This window comes from Lepisma saccharinum, chromosome 1 (assembly GCF_977018435.1).
Source record: "Lepisma saccharinum chromosome 1, izLepSacc3.1, whole genome shotgun sequence".
Classification (NCBI taxonomy): domain Eukaryota; kingdom Metazoa; phylum Arthropoda; class Insecta; order Zygentoma; family Lepismatidae; genus Lepisma; species Lepisma saccharinum.
The window spans coordinates 188,499,281-188,512,126 of NC_139229.1; the positions used below are offsets into that span (position 1 = coordinate 188,499,281).

General features: G+C 37.4%; 1 protein-coding gene across 13 annotated transcripts in view; it reads left to right on the forward strand.

Annotated features, from left to right (window-relative positions):
- The window catches only part of rg (A kinase anchor protein rugose), a 1,179,223-nt gene that overhangs the window by 633,748 nt on the left and 532,629 nt on the right, over positions 1 to 12,846 (forward strand). For all 13 annotated transcript variants that reach the window (XM_083144766.1, XM_083144776.1, XM_083109897.1 and 10 more), the window contains 7 exons: positions 1,955 to 2,081; positions 2,729 to 2,829; positions 4,662 to 4,757; positions 5,073 to 5,194; positions 7,980 to 8,106; positions 8,809 to 8,928; positions 12,510 to 12,656. In XM_083144766.1, coding sequence (XP_083000892.1) covers positions 1,955 to 2,081; positions 2,729 to 2,829; positions 4,662 to 4,757; positions 5,073 to 5,194; positions 7,980 to 8,106; positions 8,809 to 8,928; positions 12,510 to 12,656 — 840 coding nt within the window. The remainder of the gene's footprint in view (positions 1 to 1,954; positions 2,082 to 2,728; positions 2,830 to 4,661; positions 4,758 to 5,072; positions 5,195 to 7,979; positions 8,107 to 8,808; positions 8,929 to 12,509; positions 12,657 to 12,846) is intronic.

The window sequence follows — 12,846 nt, forward strand, 5'->3', positions numbered from 1 at the left end:
TCAGCCGTTATAGGAGATTTTACAGACCGGTAGCTCCCCAATTGCCTCACGATGGTGGGTTGCCACCAACCCTATACACAGGCCGAAAACCCAGAGAGTGAACCCAGGTGGACTTGAAACCCAAGCCATCCCGCAGTTGCTTCCACACAAAGAATCACCCTGCTGCTGTACCCTGCACTGTACTCTCCCGAACAATAGAGTTTTGGGCAGGAAATCGGTAGAAGGTTGGGGCCATAAACAAGAAATTCAAGTGTGTTATGTCCAGCAAAAAAATTCCTTTCACAAAATCTTTTTGCGACAGGCGTGTGTGGTCCCCGTTTGAGGTTTCCCTTTTCTACAGTATGTAAGCTGATTACAAATGAACCTGTATCGCTAATGCATGTGCTTTTTGCTTCTGTTCTAATGTGATTATGTTTACACAGAAAATGAATAAAAAAAGGCAATAATGTTACTCGAATATTTCGTAAGCGTGAGGCCCTGTGCGGTTGCATGCATCACACACCCCTAATGGCGACCCTGCTCTATTGTCACAACTTGCATAGAGACTTGCTTTTGTTCCCAGGACAGAGTATAATCCTAGCCTTCGAATAAGTTTAGAGGAAATAAATAACCACCGATTATACAACAAATGCTAAACAAGTATATTTTCGTTATTTAATTTCAGTACTTTGTAAGTCTTTCAGCATGGGTGCATACCCCCTGGAGCCCCCCTGACCTCACTGCTGCATGGTTGAGCAGCTGGAATTTCTATTTCTCTGCAACAATATTCCTTGCTGTAAAGTTTGGCAATCCCATTTGATTACAAGGTGACATTGTTAGCCACGCGTTTTGCATAGTTCAAAATTCGTGACCGCATTCCCACCGAAGATAAACAAGTTTACAATTAAGCTACCCAAGATCTAATTGTGATAGTCGTAACGAATAAACTTCAACAACAAACAGCTAGTTTTAATATTAGTTCAGCAAGCTCCACTATGTTGCATAAAAATCGATCATGTTTTTATGCACTTGAAATTTGCTCTATCAAATATGACTTAAGTTTTTCCACATCTGGAAGACCCAGAAGAAGGAGAAAGGGGCTGGTACAAAAGAGCTTCTGATGTTCAGTCTCGTCTGTGAAATGTACAGCCATGTTCATACATATTTCAAGGTTCCATAGAATAGGACGAACCAAGTTGCAAACAGCACAGAACTTGATGCCACTTGGCTCAAATAAAACTGTGAAAGCTAGGAAAGGTAGGGATGGTACCAAGATATTTTGAAACGTTACGACATTTACTGTCCGAGACTGATATAGTATAATGTATTGAATTTGAAGACCAAAATTACTGTGTGACTTATTCTGACATATCAAGTGGATGTGTTTATAGATATGTCATATTTTATTTGTACTACTTTCAGCATAAAATGCAGTATTTTCGAAGGTTCATAGCATCAAAATGAGGGATCTAAGAGAAAAAGCTTAAGAAAAGTTGTTTACCTTCATGACCTCTAGATGCTCTGGAAGTTTGTGTGGTGGTGATGATGTATGTTGTTTATAATATACATGTAACTCGAGTCGAGACTGAGTTTTGTCCTTTGAGATTAAGACGAGGACACCACAGACATTTGCAAAGAGGCAAGACTAAGAACGGGACAGACAGACCCCACACACGAGATTTTTCTCATATCATCTCGGTACTCTGTACATTACTACTCTCTAAGGTAATGTGAAAAGTCGATCGAAATTAACTGAGATAATTTGTGAGTCAATTAAATTAAATATTGTATGCACTAACCTCGGTTCAAGGTTTTTTACTGCATAAAAATCAGAATTCAAAGATATTATAGTTTATTTTTACACTCTGATCAGTGATCAAGTCTTTGATTTATTTTTGTACATAAAAATGAATATTTAAATTTACTATTTAAAAATGGCCTTTTGAACCTAAATTGGTCTCTTATTTCTTTCCAGGCTGAAATATGGAGTGTCTTCATCGCCATATTGAGGAAGAGTGTAAGGAATTTGCAAGCGTGTACAGATGTAGGCCTTATTGAACATGTTCTTCAGAGACTTAGCCAAGCTGAGACAGTGGTGGCAGGTAATGATATTTTTTTGTTGCTGTAATAAATATATGTATAAAGTTAGTGATCTGACTGCATAATATAAGAACTTGAGCAAGCATTTAAAATTAACTTTCTGTTGTTGCACATGATGTACATTTGTAGTTTATTTCACAGAAAGAATCTACTGCATAGGACCAGGATCTGATTTTGTTGAAAGTGAAATATATATATGTATATGTTTGATAAAATTGCAATTGAGGGAAAAATCTGAATAGAAAGTTTGGTTGAAATTAAACTAACCTTCAGCCCTCTTCTTTAGAATACAATTATGAAGGAATCATTGAATACATATTAACATGTTTTAGATGCAACTTCTAAATTCCTTATTTTAACCCATTTGTCCTTGTGATACAGATTTAATCATTTTCCAGGTATATACCTGTAGAATGAAGATGTAGGTGCTTCAACTTCAAGATTTAGTAGTAATATCCCAAAAATATATGCATATTAGAATATGATATAAATATAATTATTAATATGCATAAAATAGTATCAATGTTCAAGACCCAGCACACGTTGCAGCATAAAATATCCATACTAAAATAGATTTAATAATTTAGTTCATTTCGAGTCTGAGTTCTTCTGAATCTCATTCTAACTATATTTATTGTATTTCTTCTAGACCTCCTTATCGAAATGTTAGGAGTTCTTGCCAGCTACAGCATCACAGTTAAGGAACTGAAGCTTCTTTTTGGTGCAATGAAGGCTGTCGGTGGCAAATGGGTGAGTTGCAGCTAATGACAATGTGCATATTTGTACTATACACATTTTTGTTACTTTGTTCACTGCTCCATATGAAATTACTGGATTGCAAGCATACAATATACATTGATATTGTAATGATTTCAGAATCTTGTCTTGAAAATATAGTGACACACTATTTTTAAAGCAAAGAAAAATAATCTGATATTATATTCACATTTTGTCTTTGTTGTATTTTCTTTAGTGATGCTTTTCTTATATTAGTCAATTTCTACATTTCATAATATTCAGTGAATATGAAACTTGAATATACACAAGATATTCAACTACTGTTTGCAATGTAAATACAGGGGTGCAGAAAAGTTCGTGTCCCGACCATGTTTCTAAACTAAATGAAGGAAGTGTATATTATGTCTTGGAAGTTCATATCCTTGTATGTTCAAGTACCAAAAGTCAGAGCATTCATCAAGATTTACAAACACAGAAACCAGAGCTGTGATGAAGTTTTTCTTCCTCCAGGGCAAGTCTCTGAAGGAGATCCATGGGGAAATGGGCAATACCCTGCAGGACTCTTCTCCTTCAGATGCTGCTGGTAACAAGTGGTTGTCACAGTCTAAACGTTGTGAATTCTCAACAGATGATACCCCCTGCACAGAAAGACCAAAAACAGTGACCTTTCCGGAAATCATCAAACAAATTGATAACTTGATTCTTGCAGACTGCCACATATTAGTGAAACGTGTGGCCGAGACTGGGCATTTCACAGGGATACAATGGTGCCATAATTCACTTTGATCTGCTCATGCAAAAACTCGCAGGGAAATGGGTGCCAAAATATCTGTCCATGGACCGGAACTGCAAAAAATGGAGACATTCAGGAATATCATGTTCCATTTTAAACATGCTGAACAATTGCTGTCATAATTCTTTACCATGGACGAAACCTGGTTATATCACCATTATCAGGAGACAAAGCAACAGTCGATGGAATGGTGATACTCTGGTTCTCCTTGCTCTAAGAAATTCAAAGCACAAGAGTTCCAGGAAAGGTCTTTGATTCAATTTCCTGAGATATGGATGGCGTGTTACTTATAGATTACTTACCCAAAGACAGATTGTTAATGCAGAGTGTTACACATCATAATTTTCCTGACTGAAAGGTATTCTGAAGCTACAACACCGTGAAAAGTTCAAAAAGGGAGCCCTGTTCCTCCACGACAATGACCCTTCTCATTGACCATTGCAGACACAGCTGAAACTGTGTGACTTGCTCTTTCAATGTCTTGATGATCCCTCCTATTACCCCGATCTGACTCGTGTCAGGCTACCTTCTCATACCCCAACTCAAAAAGCATCTGAAGGGTCGCCATTTGCACTCGTACAAGAAGTGAACACTGCTGCAGAACGTTTGTGTGAGGAGCAAACTTCAGATTTTTTAAGCGGTATGTAAAAGTTGCAGCATCATGCTGAAAGTACATTGAGCTTCGAGAGGAGTACATTGATTAACTGGAAATTTCATCATTCCCTCTGCATTCCTTCTGGGTCAGGCCATGAACCTTTCAGCACCCATAGTGTTAACATACATTCTTATGATTTTCTATTATTAATTTCCATACATTAAGTAGATGGAATATTTATGTAAATCATTTTTACTAAATGTTACTTAAATATTTTGAACATATATTTTCAATTCTGTATATGTGATTTTATCCTGTAAATATTGTAAATATGTATTGTGTTGGTGTTTTAATTGGGATTTGTACTGCTATAAATGTATTTTACAGGTTTTAAACATGTGTAGTACTATTAATATAAAGTGCTGCTCTAGTTAGTGTTCTTTCTTTTATTTCCAGCCAAGACATTCAGCAAAATTATTAAATGTTCTTCGTCAGATGCCACATCGTTGTGGACCAGATGTATTTTTTAGTTTTCCCGGACGAAAAGGCTCAGTAAGTGTTAATCATTCAATTTTGATGCATCATTTATTAAAAAAAATGGTAGTGTATTTGAATCAAACAAACAATAAGAATTAGCGACTTAAAAATATTAAGTTTATTGATGTTGTAGAACTGTTAATATTAATTCAAACACTATAACTCTTTATTATGTCAGTTTCACAAGACTTATGAACACAATGAAATGAAATGCTAGTTTTAAGAAAGGATGAAGTACAGTTTTCATTTGTCTACATTTTGATAATTTATGTATACAAGTGAGTGAATCTTATGAGAACTAACATGTGGTTACTATATTTTATTTAATAGGCTGTAGTGTTGCCGCCACTTGCCAGATGGCCATATGAAAATGGTTTTACCTTCACAACGTGGTTCAGGTTAGATCCAATCAACTCTGTAAATATAGAACGTGAGAAGCCATATTTGTATTGGTAAGTTTCATTTTCGTTCTTTCTAATTAAGAATCTGTGGTGTATTCTGAAAATTTGACCTGGTTTACCGCAACAATTCTTATTTATTGTATGTGTTTATTGTGTATTAATTAGATATAATAGAAATAAAACACCAATGGAGGCATACAAGTAAAACGAAAACAGAAGTGTGACAATTTCTACATGAATGAAGAAAGTTTGTTTACTGCGGTAAGCCACGTAACATGGGAAAATATGCCACTGCTAAGAATACTTCAATGAAAAAATCTGAATACTTATTTAAGCATGGAACATTTTGTCAGTTCGAAGTGGATGGGTAACAGTTACTTGGACAGGAAGATATAGAGAGAGCTATGAGTAAAGTAAATTTGCACTACAAACCAAGGTGGAATGATTTAAATCAGGTGATTTGTTTGAAAAAAAAAATCACTGATTTAAATCACTGTAAATAAATAATTTATAGTATAATGGTACATGAGGATTTTGTAGATATCTGAATCACTTTTGGTGAATGTGCATTCATTTCTAGTGTTTATTAGGCTCTAAGAAAGAAAAAGAAAGGAAACAAAATATATGTACTGATGGCGTGAAACTCATACAAAAGGAAATTAATATGTAAACTGTAAACACATGTAAATTTATCTTGAAATAAACTTTAATAATTTTTATGGGCCAAAATTGCAAACATTTTGTGTTACAAAATACTAATCATGTTAACCCATAAATAGTGTCATTATCTCATATGTTGCACGTGTAAATAAACATGGCAGCTGATATACAGGGTTTGTCCAATAAGTATCGGGATTGATTTTGTCCAGCCAATGGGAAGGGATGGAGGGCAGTCTCTGTGGGTGTGGTCGGTGTTGCGGGATGTCACGTGAGCTAGGAGACCCAGCTCAGTTGCCTCCGAGCCTTTGGAGTGTGTAGGTCGCACCTGAAGTGAAAGTGTGTTGAGTGCTCGCTTCGAGAGTCAAGATGCAACTAACCATCGAGCAGCCTTGTACCATCAAATTTTGCGTTAAACTGAATAAATCTGCTACGGAGACTTTTGATATGATCCGTGAGGCTTACAAGGATGAACGCGTGTTTTTGAGTGGCATAAAAAAAATCAAAGATTGCCGGCAAGACGTCGAAGACGAACAACACGCTGGACGTCCGACATCGATCCGAAATGCTGAAAATTGTGGCCAAAGTGTGAGAACTTCTGAACAGTGTTCACCGGTTACGTGTTCGTTTGATAGCACAGGAATTAAATTTACTGAAATCCACTGTGCATTCAATTGTGACCAATGACGATTAGGGTCCACCGCGTCCGAAGGGAGATCGCCGATTCCTGGCTGCTGCATCATGACAATGTGCCCAGTCACACATAACTAATTGTGAGGGAGGCACTGGCCAAACATTGTGCACAATACCCTGCAGTCCAGATATGGCTCCCCCTGACTTCTTTTTGTTCCCTCGGATCAAAAGGAGCCTGAAAGGACATTGTTTTGGGATGATTGAGGCGATCGAAGCAGCTTTGACGGAGTGCCTGAGCAGCCTTGCGGTTGCCGACTTCCAGGGGGTGTATGAAGAGTGGAAAAAGTGCTGGCAGTGGGGTATTGATGCAGGAGGGTCATATTTTGAAGAATATTAACACACTGTACATATATCTTCAATAAATTTCATTTTATGACTTCAGTCCCAATACTTATTGGACAAAGCCTGTATATGCAAACTATCATTAAAGAAATTGCCAAAATTCAGCTACAATAACTAAAATTATTTTAAGTTGCAATTATGGAGTACATCCAGAATGTTTTATTTTCATAGGAAGAAAAGTTACTGAAATTATTATAGTTCCATTACCATACTCAACAAGCATTTCCATCGTAGGTTCATATTGATGAGGTATAATGAGTGAAGTTAGAAACGAGGCTCGTTTAATGCTCTCTTTACACACTGTTCATTAACCTGTCGCCTCCATCGATTGCCTCTAAAGTTATCCCAGGAATGTGCTGCATTTCCTAATGCCTCCATGTTGAGGTTATGCGGGAGGTGACAATAGTACACGTCGCCGATAGAGGACTGGAAGAGTAATAACCTCTAGTCCGGCAGAAGTATAAAAGATAAAGTCTGGAAGGACACGTCTCTCAGTTAACTCGATAATTCATTCGATACACTTGGCGCAGGATAATGGAGGAGTGTTGGTTAGAGTCTAAGTACAGACTCGGACAAGATATGGACACGACTTACGCATTCGTCTAGGAGAGGACTCTTCAAGAACAGCAGACAGGTATGATAAGTGTGTGGAGAGAGCATTCTCACTCACCCCTTTTTGCAGTAGTTATGAACCGTAAACCTCTTGCTTTTTGCTACATCCCAGTGACTCTTGATCCCCAATCTTTAATTGAGTCACACTTCAATATATACAGTATGAGAAACAGAGAAATGTATATTTACATATATATTTTTTTACTTTAATGAAACTGTTGAAATATTTTACAGGGCTGTTTACTAGAAAAAGCCTTTCTATAAAAAACATATATCTGCATGTATGGTGCCAAAAACCATACAAGCAATTTTAAGCGTGTTTTTAAAAAAAAAGCAATAAATGATTTTTATCCACCCTGTGGCAAACATTGTAGACGATTGTCAGTAATAACAGATTTAGTTTTTCCATTTTAAATTAATGGTCCAATGTTAGTAGGATTTGGAAGAAAATGTCCTGAGTGTGTGTTTGTAATTATGGATATTGTATACAAAACAATTCACAGGCATATATTTATTTTTCTTTGCTTTTCAGTTTCAAAACTAGTAAAGGAGTTGGCTACTCAGCACATTTCGTTGGTAACTGCCTAGTTTTAACTTCTATGAAGATTAAAGGCAAGGGATTCCAGCATTGTGTAAAGTATGAGTTTCAGCCCAGAAAGGTAATTTGACATTTTTATTCTCAACATTCTCTTTTTATTTTTGTTGTCATTAAAGAACATAGAAGAAAATGGGGTTTTGAGATTTCTACACTTACAAAGATTAATTTTCAGGTTACAAATGATTACCCACATTTTCCATATATTTGTTATTCTCTACAAAAATAGCAAAATGTCTGTTGACTATCAATCATAGTTATTGTCATTAAAAAGAAGTGTAGTTGTTTCTTTTCAGTATGCACAGTCTCACCATTTCTTCTTCTTCTTCGTAGATAATCAGTGGTGATTGGTTCATGTTGAATTTTTGGACTTTTAACCACTCTTTCTTGCTTTCTATTCGTATCTACATTTCGGAGATTGATTTTGTCCCCGAAGATGGAGATAGAATCAGTCCCTGAATCGTAGGTACAAATAGAAAGTAAAAAACAGTGATTAAAAGTCCAAAAATTAAACATCACCATTTCTTGTGGTGTAATGTTTAACTTAAAGAATGCACCCTAAGAAGTTATGAAACATATCCTAAGAAGGAAACATATTGCTTGTTTCTCGATATGTTCATGATTTTTAAAAATATTTCAAGTGAATGCATATTTTCAGAATTACTTTATGTAGCAGTGTTTATTTAAGTTTTACAAAATTGGTGATTTGAGTTGATATCAGTTCCAGTGTCGATTCTAAGTAGTTTGTCTCTCTACTTTTTTGCAGTGGTATATGATAGCTGTTGTCTACATCTACAACAGGTGGACAAAAAGTGAAATCAAGTGTTTTGTAAATGGGCAGCTGGCATCCAGTACAGAAATGGCCTGGTTTGTCTCAACAAATGACGTAAGTTCAGAGATCCTTTATTCATTAAATGAAGTTGTAGGTGTGATAATATGAGATGTGTACAAACATGTACGAGGGTCGCTATTTATATTTTGAGCCTAACAATGAAAAAACAGGAATTTGGCATTGAAAACTGCTTTATTGTTTTTCGAAGTATTCTCCTTTATGGTCAATACACTTTTGCATTCGTTCGAACCATTTGTCAAAGCAGTTTATCCAATCTTCTTGAGACACCTCCATAATATGGTTTTTGAACGCATCAACGGCATCTTCTGCCGACGAAAATCGTTGTCCACGCAATTTATTCTTGACATTCGGGAACAAGAAGAAGACATTGGGTGCCAAATCAGGACTGTACAGCGGATGATCCATCAATTCTATTTTTTGACTGTTCATAAAGTCTGTTGTTAGACGAGATGTGTGACAGCTGGCATTGTCTTGATGAAGAATGATCCGACGGCGTTTGTTTGTTTTCCGTATTTGACCGAAGACCTCTGGCAAACAAATTGTTGTGTACCATTCAGAGTTGACCGTTCTACGTTCCTCTAAAGGCACAGTTGCCACATGACCAGTTTTCCCGAAAAAACAGGCGACCATTTGTTTCGATGTGCTTCGAGCGCGAACAACTTTTGTTGGATTGGGTTCATCTTGCAACACCCATACAGTCGACTGCTGTTTACGTTCCGGCTCATATGCATATATCCATGATTCGTCACCTGTTACAATCTTTTGAAGCACCACAATTGTATTTATTGAGCATTTGTTTGCACCAATTGACGCGAGTGTCTTTTTGAGTTTTTGTCAAATTGTGTGGGATCCAACGAGAACATACCTTTCTCACAGCTAAATGATCATGTAATATTTTATATATGCTGGTGGAACTAATGCCAATGTTGCCTCAATCTCACAGTATGCCACATGACGATCTTGCAGTATTAGGTTTTGCACAGCATCAATGTTTTCTTGAACAACAACTGATTTTGGATGACCTTCGCAAATCTCGTTCGTGAGCGAATGGCGGCCACGATTAAATTCGTTATACCAGCATTTCACAGTGGCAAAGGATGGGGCTTCATCACCAAATGTGGAAGTAAGTTGATCGATGCACTCTTGTCTTGATAATCCACGTCGAAAATCGTAAAAAATCATCGCACGAAAATGTTCAGGAGTTAATTCCATTTTATTGTTGTCGCGCAATCTCTAAGGCAACATAAACAACACAAATGAAGCTATTGACAAAACATTTGAAGTACGTTATGGTCAATAATGCCAGACGATTCTGTGCAAATGTCAAATTGTGCCTAACTTAAATCAGTGTTGCCAAGGCTCAAAATATAAATAGTGGCCCTCGTATAAGAATTTGTCTAGAACGCTTTTGTTATTTTTCAATGTAGTACCTGTCAATTAGAATATTCTTTTGCCAGTGTTATTAAAGAGTGTGGATACCAGTTTCAAAGGTTTCTGGCTGTTCACACATCAAAGCTGCAATGTCCTCATTACAATTGGCAGATTAAGGGGGGAGAACAGAGGGGCGATCACCCCCTCTCAGGCACACAGTGTTCCATTGGAAATTCCTATAGATCCACCAAGCTTTCTGAAACCTCGGAAAATATGCGAACTACAGGCTTCCCCGTAACTTTCACTAGCAACACTAGCGCCACTACTCTCGCACCAGGGTTTCAGATGGGTTGGTGGGTCTATAGCTGGAGAATGCTGGAGTTGTGGGTGGGAGGAGTGTTTGTATGGAACAACACAAAGGCAATGCAGTATGTAGGGAGATGCATTCACAAATTATCCTAGCTGGGTGATGCTTTATGAAAATTTTCATAACTGGGGGATAACATTTCCCTCATCCCCCTCCCACTTTAAACACTGCAAATGCATGAAAAAGGTAAAAAAAAGGTAAAGTGTTCCCCTGTGCATAGCACCACGCCATGAAGGCATATAGGGGGTGTGGGGGTAACGCCCCACACTTTCTTGATCCGGTCGTGAGTGGGGGTGATGTGATCAGCATCACGCCCCTGACCACCTTTACCCCCCAGGGTTTCCCCCAGGTACCCATGTTATTCGATGCTGGGTGGGCGCTGGGGCCGCTTCCACCGTTAGAAAAGTTCCCGGATTTGAACCGGCCGAGGATCGAACCCGGGACCTTGAACATGGTAGTCAGATGCGTTACTGGCTGAGCCACTGCGTATCATCAAGTAATAAAAGGGTAAATAGTGACCCTAAGGGTGCCAAGAATTATGTGACCTCCCTCCCCTGACATCCAATAAACAATTGTTCTCTGAAACATCTTGAGCAATAAACAGTGAATTTAACAGAGAATAAATAGCCATCACCCCCTCCCCCAATTTCTAAAATTAAAAGTAATTAGCATAGGAGTACATAATAAACACCTTTTTTGATGTCTGAAATTAATCAGCCACCCCTGAAGTCAACCTCTAAAACTAACAATAATCTTTGGATGAACTTTGCTACTAACAGAAATAAATTGACCTGTCTGTCCCTTCCCACAAGAAGAAGTCGTTTACCTGTCATGTAGACTTCCCTAGTCACTGAGTGTGTGTGATTCATTCTCCACCCAAGTAACCTCCTTGCATGAGATAAACCTTCATCCACCAACTATTTTTTTTTTACCTGGCAAAAGAAGTGAACAGCATTTATCCTTACCAAAAAAATTTATAATTATGCACTGCATAATACTAGAAAGTTCAAAATGCACATAGAAATTATCGCTAGCACACTTTTCACAAACACGTAGATGACAAAAAAGTCCTTGGAAGTATGTCACTTCAGTCAAAAAATATCCTCGCACTTGCTCACAAACAAAGGTTTCCTTCAGCATGCTTCGAATTCCCATTCTCACAACGCAGATTCAACAACCAGTTTTCCCCCTCCCCCCACCCCCACCCCCTGCTTCCGCCCTAATGGAGAACTTTCATTTTGACATCGGATACTTATAAACAAGCTTCCTTCGAAGGCAGATAGCAGGAGGGAGTGAAAAGCATTGCTTTAGAACAACAAAGCATTGCTTTAGAACAACAAAGCCGGTCTTCCCTTGTCGGCAAAAATTTGACGTTGAAAAGAGCCGCAAATGAGAAGTACCTTTTCCCGCCTTTTCCCCTCCATTTTCATGAAGACAAAAAAAATGCAAAAAAAAAACATTTCTGTTAAATACATGTGTTAGGAACAATATAAAAAAATAAAATCGAAATTCTAGCCAAAAATAGAAAAGTTATAACGTAAAAACTACGACCTTGACACAGCATCTCGATCGAGATGCTTGGGACAGTGAGGGTTACATTTGGGTATCTCATTCAAGACGCTTGGGTGGAAAAAGGTTAAAGGAGCATATTCTGGTTATTTCTCTGGGCAATAAATATAATAATAACATAGGTGTTGTGAATTGCTAGTTTGATTAAAATATTATTGACATATTAACTACTTTGTGGGAAAAAACTTGTACGAACAAGTAACTGTCAATGCGACATCTTTATAATGCTTCCTTGTATGTATGTCTGTATTTTTTTTTTTGTTGAGGACCAAATTGTAACATGTTTTCTTCTTTCTTTCCTCAAAAGCCATTTGATAAGTGCTACATTGGTGCAACACCAGAGTTGGACGAAGAAAGGGTATTTTGTGGACAAATGTCGGCCATTTATCTGTTCAGTGAAGCTCTAACTACACACCAAATATGTGCAATGCACAGGCTAGGTCCTGGGTATAAAGTAAGTAGTCATCTCTTTAATCTTTATGATGTAAAATATAGTTTTTAAAGCAATTTTTAATTGTGATGTTGCACTACTGATTACTTGATTTATTTCATTCACCAAAAAATAATTGGTTCAGGATGTGAGAAGCCATATGAAAAATCCATATTTGATGATCATTTTCAATGCAACTTTACCTTTGTATGAT